The following is a 9,000-nucleotide window of genomic DNA, read 5'->3' as shown; positions in this document are numbered from 1 at the left end:
ATTACTACTTTCCCATAGAGGGCGATGTGTGATAAGTTACTCGTCCGTTTCAAAAATTGAAGTGTAGAAGAAAACAAATGTTTGGAGTTCCCCGACACCTGTGAGGTAGAGATAACTTTAGATCACGCATGTCCACTCCATTTCGTCCCGTATGATAAGAAGTGACGTGTGTTGTCCGAGGGTCTCGCTACTTCTAGAACATTTATGGATTTCTGTGCGCGAAAAGTGACGCATTTCTTTTTTTTAACCTCGAGGTACTTGGGCAGATTTTGCTGGAAATGTCAATTTCGATAGGATGGGCAGGCCTATATAACTTAGACCTAGCATTCGTCAGCTCATAGGCCTAGGCTTTATATTGTCCTATGGCCATTATTATTGTTCACAACAATGTAGCTTGAGGTTGAAGGCTAGGCGTTATCCCAAAATAATGTCATTGCCTCATTGGCTGACTGAATCGGTAGACCAACCCTGTCATCATAAAGTGACCTATTAATCATGTTGGTTTCTTTAGCTGTGATCAGCATCAGAGTCGGCTACTCAGGAAAAACAGTGACCGAGGCCGAGACCTGTGTGATTTGATGGGTAGGCTATCGCTACACAATGGAGTTGGCATGAGAGAGGGCCTTGCAAGCTGACTCTGGAGCCACAGGCTGTGTTCACTCATACCACCACTTTCCTTTGTCTTATGTAGGCTATTTCTCGGACATCTTGAAATAAATGGAAAAGAGAAAGCATGTCTTGTGCAGATAGGCAAGAGACACCCTCTGCTGATGATGGAAGGCACTGTTTTGGCAAGAGAGAGGACATCATCCAGGCCAAGCGAGTCGTGAAGTTGGTGAATGGCAGGGATATTCTGGTTCTCTACCATGAAGGAGAATTTTATGCTCTGGACGTACATTGCTACCGTAAGGATGACCAACATTTAGTCCAGGGTTTTCATTGCTGCTCCTGCAGCCCTTGCACTGCATATTCCTATTAATGCTAATTTAATATCTGATTGGAAAGATATGAAAAACGAAAGGGCACCTATTGTAAATAGAAAAAACGCATGGATACTTGCTTTCATGCTAAATATAAAAATAGGCCTATAGAATTTCCTATGCTATGCTGAGGTAATGATTGCTCTTGGGATTGTTCACATTAGTAACCATTTAGAGTTGATTGTGTAACAGTAGCTGACTAATGTTACATTTGCATTTATTTGACATTTTGATTTCCCTCAGATTCGGGTGGTAATCTTGCACTGGGAGACATTGAGGTAGGCTGATATTTTTCATCTGATCTCTTACCTTATTTTTTCCTCACAGTTGACTACTCAGTAATTAATCCTGAGAGCACAATAATTATTGCTCTCACTGTGGTCTTTTTGCCTTGTAACCGTTCTTTTGCTTTTGAATGTTTGTTTGTGCTGGTCTGCCTATGTAACAACAGGAATTTGGTGGGCGGCTATGTATTGTGTGTCCATGGCACAAATACAAGATCACCCTGTTAGAGGGGGAAGGAATGTATCAGCCCGTGGATCCTTCAGTCAAACCCCTACGTCCAGGGCCTTGGACTTCTAAGGGGGTGAAACAGAGGGTCCACTCTGTCACTGAGAGCAATGGATACATCTATGTCACTTTAAACCCTTCCACCGAGCCAATTGAATCAGACTGCTACCAGACCGAGAAGTACAGAGCTACACGTGCTAAAATGCAACTCCAGAAGAAAAAGTGACAAGGAGGACTATTGTTGCTTCATTGTTCAGGGTAATTCTGACTATTGCTGTGTCTCGTATGGCGTACTTCCATGTGTGCACTGTGTGTTTACAGGCGGAGTGTGTAGGCTATATTTGAACAGAATTGTGTCAACTCGTATCGAACACCAACTCTGTGCACTTAACAGAAATGACGGCCGCAACATTTAAATATAACTTTATTGGTGTCCTCTATTCGACAGTGACATGGTCGTACTGTGTCAAAACATGAACAGTTTATGACACAAACAGTTATGCTTATAACTTGCTTATACCTCTGTAAAGTGCGTTTTCCACTACTGCTTCTCCCACGATTACCACAAGTTTGAAAATGCCTCCCCTTCCGCTCTGTAGCCAATGGTGTCCGTTGAGGGCGAAGAGTGTTCTACACTCAGCTTTTTGACCATTATGAGTGCACCTTCCGGGGACTAGCAGTGCACTTCATGTCATTGGAATTTTCAGTGTGAACACCCTCACACAAATTAGGTATTCTAAGTGCAGAAGTATGCCATTTGGGACACAGTGTATGTGATCTTATTTGGACCAAAGCCCCTTTAAGCAGGGCAAGGTGCATTTCATACACAGAGGCAATTAAATGTGCATTACATAAGTAAAAGAAAGGATAGCAAATTAGCATGAATGAAAGCAAAAAGACCAATAAGAATAGTTTTTAGAAATTGTCTTAAAAAGGAAAGTACATGAAAGTCAAAAAACAGAGTGCATCTCCATTAAAAGTGCATTTCATCAGTCAGCAGAGGGCATCTGAGAACATCTGAATAACTTGGCAGCTAATTATGCATGTGTGATATGTCATTAATGAAAACAGCTATCCATTCTTTCATGTGGTTGGTGCATATGTTGCAAAATTCAGGGAATTTTCAAAGTTGGAAACTTTCCATAGGAATTAACAGGAATGTACAGAAATAAACAGGAATTAATGGCAATGAACTGGATAGCAAGTTAGTCTGTAACAGAGAACTTGAAAAAACCCTCATCTTGCAGCATAATATTAGTTAAAACAACCTGATTTTAAAGCAATTTCTACCCTGCACATTCGTCAATCACATGCACACGGCAATCAGAATAGGTTGCTAGACATATAGGAAACCTATGGTGTATTCATGCACATGGGGAAAAGCATTTTTCCCAATAAAAATGTCATTGTGAATGTCATCTCATGTGGGAATAACTGGTGGGAAACTGGGGGAAGATTGCAAACAGAGTTGTGGGCTTGTCGTCACTTTTGTCCTCATTCAAATGGGAGTACATCATTTTGCATAAGCTCAAACAGGACTGTTAATATTAGTCATATGGATATTGCTGGTCTGATTCAGCTTGACACTTTAAAAATAATCATAATGAGGTTTGGGGTGATATGTTTTGTCAATTGCTGTCAGTTAAACACATTTTTATAATTATTTTATTTGGTTTACCCTTTTCTGGGATTCTGACTGGACAAAGCAATAGTCAGTCCATGTTCCAACCAATCCAGATTTTGTTGTTGAATGGCATAGTGTACCTTGGGTAGTTCAGTGGTGTCGGTGTTGCTAGCTTCACGCTAGTAAACCATAGGCAAAGAATGGGAAATTCCGCTAGCATAGTTAGCTTTGTAAGCTAGGCGAAAATACTAACAAACGAATCATATTGCTTGATAAAAACAAAATGATTATATTTATATTTGCATTTTGTATGAATTACCCCAAATTCCCAGTTAATACCCGTAAATTCTCATTAATTAATTTTCATAATTTCCTTTAATTCCATGTAGGTTTCCAACTTGGAATATTTCCAAAATTCCCCATGGAAAGTTTCCTGAAATTCACCAAACATTTTTCGTTCCTTTACAATTGGTGCAGCTATTAGTCATATTACAAAACCCAGATGATTATGCTGTGTGTGATTTTTATCATTACTTGTTATACAATCTTACTTTCCCCATGTGGAATGTTTGTTTGTTTTGCTAATTGAACGACGGAGATAATTCAAGATTAATTATTATGTTTCTGCCTGTGTTTGTGTTCTCTTGCTGGTTCCTGATAGAAATTAAAAAGGCTATGTTGAAACAAATGAACCTGATAATTTTTTTAAATTATTTTTATTGTAAAATTATTTAAATTTTAATTATTGTTTGGAATTAAAATAGCCCCCACACCATCACATACCCTTCACCATACCTAGAGATTGGCATGGTTTTATTTCAGTTATAGCCTAATAGCTGGTTTGATTTGCATTGAGAGATGATCTTATGGACCATGCCAATCGTGAGATATGGTGAAGGGTAATGATGTGCGACTGTTTTAAGTCAAAAGGCCAAGGGAACTTTATCAGGATGCATAGTGTCCTGGATCCATGAAATAACTAACCTTTAAATATAAAAATCAGCCTGCCTCTATGGGAATTTAACAAAGGTGTGCGAATACTTATGACCCCTGTGTTTTAAGGAAGAACATTTATTTATTTATGATATATTCATTCACAAAATTGGTGTCCTTAAAAGTTGGATATTTCCTCATTTTTTTTACTGCAGGCATTAAGATCAATTTCCAAAAGATGATTTTCTATTCCTTTTTTTAGTCAACTTTAGCATGGGTTCAAAAATGTATGAGCCTAACTGTAGATAAAAGGCCTGCTTATTTCTATTTATCAAATAGAAATTTGGCATCCGGTGGCTTTGGCACAAGAAAAACTCAACACTGAAAATACAAGGTAATATGGTCTGCCCACCAGATTTAAGATGGGAACTGATGAATGTAGTGCACAAGTGGAAGTAACGAAATGAGATTATATGGTATATGCATTGATAAATAGTGTAAAAAGTGAACAGTGTGAATTGATGACAAGTGCAAGATAGAGATGTACCGCAAAACGGTACAAAATATGACCGCCGCTCAGTCCTGCACATTCTCTTCGCAAAAATAAATCACGCTTAACAATTTGTCCTACTCCATCCCCTATTCTTGCAACTTTTGTGTATGTAAGTATAAGTATATATACTCTTTTGATCCCGTGAGGGAAATTTGGTCTCTGCATTTATCCCAATCCGTGAATTAGTGAAACACACACAGCACAAAGTGAACACACAGTGAGGTGAAGCATACACTAATCCCAGCGCAGTGAACTGCCTGCAACAACAGCGGCGCTCGGGGAGCAGTGAGGGGTTAGGTGCCTTGCTCAAAGGCACTTCAGCCTCGCCTACTGGTAGGGGTTCGAACCGGCAACCCTCCGGTAACAAGTCAGAAGCGCTAACCAGTAGGCCACAGCTGCCCCACATTCACTATGTAATGTAAATCGATTACTAAGAACTATTCCTATTCCTACTGAATCAAGGGTCAAAGATCTGAGGCTTTGCTATTTGAGAGTGGGTGGTGAATCTGAGCTACGTTTTGCAAAAGATTCACATTTGATAAAAATACATAAATAAATAAAACATCAAATGATTTGTAGGTTTTTTTTGCCAGCAATGACAACAGCTTGCAAATATTCTGTGAAGATTGGAAAAATGTGCAAGAGCATGAAGGTAGGACAGTTACACTTTCAGAACAGCTTGACCTGACCAGATCAAGCCTAGTCTACTCTACATGCTGACCAACCTGTTGGTAATACACATGGATGCGCAGACAATGGTTCTGCTTAAAAGCATGTTTTAATGGAAGCTGCCAGTTTAAATTGAACGAAATGGAATAATGTTCGCAATTTGACATGGTCATTGATCTGGTCTAAAATCCACACGAGGTTTGACAGGACGTATAGGTTGTCCATTTCATGGAACACAGACAACCCTGATTTGATTTATTTGCTGTAAACACTCAACAGTTACAGGTACAGGTGAATCTCAAAAAATGAAAAATCTGATGAAAAAGACCATTGCCCTGCCCAGACTGAGAGATTAACTGCTCAGGAAACAATTGCCGGTATATTGACTTAAATAGCTGATTAGAGCTCTTCTCAGGTCGACATTTCTGTATAATAAAAAGGCTTTTTAATGTTTCACTTTATGCGGAATGAATCTAGATTATATGAAAGTTTTACTTTTGATCCTGTGAGGGAAATTTGGTCTCTGCATTTATCCCAATCCGTGAATTAGTGAAACACACACTAATCCTGGCGCAGAGAGCTGCCTGCAACAACAGTGGCGCTCGGGGAGCAGTGAGGGGTTAGGTGCCTTGCTCAAGGGCACTTCAGCCGTGCCTACTGGTTGGGGTTCAAACCGGCAACCCTCCAGTTACAAGTCCGAAGCGCTAACCAGTACGCCACGGCTGCACCACTAAGTAAATTAATATTGTATAATAATATGTAAATGAGTGTGTGCATATGCTTTTGTGTATGTGTGCTTCTCTGTGTGTGAGTTTTCACTTGTGAGTGTGTGTGTGTGTGTGTGTGTTTGTGTGTGTGTGTGTGTGTGTGTGGGGGGGGGTAATGGGGTGTGTGTGTGCGTGTGTCTGCTTGCCTGCATGTGTGTGTGTGTTTTATGTGTCTATGCGTGTGTGTGTGTGTATGTTCACTTGTGACTGTGTGTGTGTGCATGTGCCTGCATGCCTGTATGTGTGTGTGTGTGTGTGTGCGTGTACATGTTTGTGTTTATGCTGTGTGTGCTTGCGTGTGCTTGTGTGCATGCCTGCATGTCTACTGTGAGTGTGTGTGTGTGTGTGTGCATGCGTTCATGTGAGAGAGTGTGTGCATACCTGTGTGTGTGTGTTTGTGTATTCCACGAAACTTGCCATGCATTCAGAGGGTGTCATAATGATCCTAATTCTGTGCAGTTTTGAACCTGTCAGCCAAAGATACCTGCGATTACAATGCCTCATTTTTGCTTTTTCATTTTTGACTAGGTGGTGCTATACATCACATTACTGGGTATGGGATGGGCCCCTGGAGGCCAAGATAGAAAAAAAAATGGGTCAACCTATACTCTACGGTTCTCAAAATATTCACAGAAAACTGTGTCCGCTCTACCCTCCTTTCGGGAGGTCTAGTCCGGGCGAGGGGGGGGGGGGGGGGGGATCAAAACAAAAACAACCATATGACCGCCGATTCGCTGTGCAGCTGTCATAATTATATGATATACAAAATGGTTAACAGCAAGAGAATGAACTATACACATTTTATAGAAAATGTGACAGTTTTTGGGTGACTCCAAACTTTTAAAACTGCAAATCAGGACTGTGATTCGGATGTCACAAGATGTCTAGTTTTATATTTCCATTCCCATACCCCAATGTTTCTCAGTCCAAGGATTGGCTAGACACACAGCAGAGGGTCCGAATGCTTATTAAAATGGGTTAGCAAGCTGTATGAAGACAGTAGCCTACTTTGTATACAAAAATGCTCATCAACAATTGTTTGTACATTCACTGACTTTGTTTCCTTTTAATTATCATTATTGGAAGAAAAAGATGGGGATCAAATAGTTTGGCAGATTCCCCTATACTCTGAGGACCTCCTGGTCACAGACACCCTGAGTGCCTTTGAATGGTGGATTGGAGGTAAGAATTTATGCAAATATGACTCCTCAACCTCACACTTTGCACCAGAAATGAATAAAGGCGGGCCTAACTATTATTCCACCATAAATTGAATACAAAGATAATTAGATTATATAAACTTTTATTCCCATTACCAAATGACACATCTCATTAACAATGGATTTTACCATGGCACATTTTAATAATGTAGGATACTATTGTCTACACTGCAATATATGTCTTGTTTATGCACCACCTGCCTATACTGTGTATATCACATTTCACTTTTCTGCTTTTTTCGCACTTCTGGACAGAGCTCGTTTACGGAGAGCCGGATCACTCCCTATTAACTCCATTGTACCTGCAATCTGTTGTAGTTCCGCTAGGGGCGATCACGAATAAGTGCAAAAACAATGGGGGTCTATGGAGCTAGACGGCTAAATGTCTCTTTCACCTGGTTGTCGTTGAAAAATCGAAGATTTGATTGTGGTTTCTGCAAGCTCAATATGGATTATAGTTCAAAAGTTGAATGAACAAGTAATTCCTTTCGATTTCTTACAGGTTGGGTCGTTGTTGCCCACACACTAGCTTTCTGCTAATGAATGAAGTCATTGACACATTTGAAAGGCTTTTTAGAACAAATAAGTGACAAAAAATAGAATACTCAGCGGTCTGTATTTTCTCTGCCCCCTCTTTCGCATGCAACATTCAAATTTCTGGGCAAAAATTGCTCTGGATATTCTCTGGATATAATTTTTTGCCCAGAAATTTGAATGTTGCATGCGAAAGAGGGGGCAGAGAAAATACAGACCGCTGAGTATTCTATTTTTTGAGTCACTTATTTGATCTAAAAAGCCTTTCAAATGCGTCAATGACGTCATTCATTAGCAGAAAGCTAGTGTGTTGTGGGCAACAACGACCCAACCTGTAAGAAATCGAAAGGACGTAATTCATCGAAAGTACTCGTTCATTCAACTTTTGACCTATAATCCATATTAAGCTTGCAGAAACCACAATCAAATCTTCGATTTTTCAACGACAACCAGGTAAAAGAGCCACATTTAGCCGTCTAGCTCCATAAACCCCCATTGTTTTTGCACTTATTCGTGATCGCCCCTAGCGGAACTACAACAGACACCTGGACACTGGAAATTGGCAGTGTTGCCAGATGCCAGCAAGGTTTTCCAGCCCAAAACCTCGTCAAAAACCGCGAGAATGCACAAAAAACCGCCCAAATTAGCTTTTGCTTGTTTCTCATTTAAACACATTGAAATCATTAACAAGCTTTAAAATGACCCATTTTTCGACTTAGCCTATCCAATTTCAGAAACAATATTCAATCAAATTAACGCAAAAGTAGGCTACACGGACGTCAGACTATTATTCTATAAGCTTATGTTAGGGAAAATAATGCGATAGGCTAAACATAGACTATTAATCTGTCTGTTTAGTGTCAATAGACGCTTGGAACAAAAGCATTCAGTAGGCTAGCCTAACATAAAAACATTGAGTGGATATATGAACATACAAAATAGCCTAATGCACAACATTTCAATTATTTATAATAGCAACATGACACATGCATATTCATGTATAACATTAGATAAAAATCGCATTGATTATAGAACAGGGGTGTCGACTCTTTGCAGAGGCAGTGCGTTCATAACTGGTGGGCCAACTGTAGGCTACACAAAAAATATTTTCATAGGCCTACCCCAAATGTAGGCTAAAGGCTTGAGTTAAACTTGAGTCTGACACCTGTGATTTAGAACAATTAATTAATAGCCTACCTAGGCGCTATAT

General features: G+C 39.8%; 1 protein-coding gene across 4 annotated transcripts; it reads left to right on the top strand.

The window, feature by feature from the left end:
- Positions 1–112: 112 nt before the first annotated feature.
- On the top strand, positions 113–3,802 carry LOC121715101 (Rieske domain-containing protein). 4 transcript variants are annotated; one of them, XM_042100457.1, is made up of 5 exons: positions 113–254; positions 528–582; positions 692–905; positions 1,224–1,258; positions 1,432–3,802. In XM_042100457.1, the coding sequence occupies exons 3-5, from the start codon at positions 734–736 to the stop codon at positions 1,714–1,716; spliced, it is 492 nt and encodes a 163-aa protein (XP_041956391.1). In that variant the 5' UTR covers positions 113–254; positions 528–582; positions 692–733; the 3' UTR covers positions 1,717–3,802. The 4 variants fall into 4 exon arrangements, with proteins under 4 accessions (XP_041956391.1, XP_041956390.1, XP_041956393.1 ...); XM_042100456.1 differs by having other exon boundaries at positions 512–582; XM_042100458.1 differs by lacking the exon at positions 113–254 and having other exon boundaries at positions 261–582; positions 1,432–1,748; positions 3,504–3,802.
- The last annotated feature ends 5,198 nt before the right edge of the window (positions 3,803–9,000 follow it).

The sequence above is a fragment of the Alosa sapidissima genome, chromosome 8, assembly GCF_018492685.1.
Source record: "Alosa sapidissima isolate fAloSap1 chromosome 8, fAloSap1.pri, whole genome shotgun sequence".
NCBI lineage: Eukaryota > Metazoa > Chordata > Actinopteri > Clupeiformes > Clupeidae > Alosa > Alosa sapidissima.
Note: the sequence above shows the minus strand (reverse complement) of the source record. Positions and strands in the feature narration are given on the sequence as shown.

Bases quoted from the DNA above. Each gene is read 5' to 3' on its own strand.
- LOC121715101 (XM_042100459.1), top strand. From the start codon at position 734: ATGTCTTGTGCAGATAGGCAAGAGACACCCTCTGCTGATGATGGAAGG. The intron at 906-1,223 runs GTAAGGATGACC...GATTTCCCTCAG, and splicing joins TCTGGACGTACATTGCTACC to ATTCGGGTGGTAATCTTGCA. The intron at 1,259-1,431 runs GTAGGCTGATAT...ATGTAACAACAG, and splicing joins TTGCACTGGGAGACATTGAG to GAATTTGGTGGGCGGCTATG.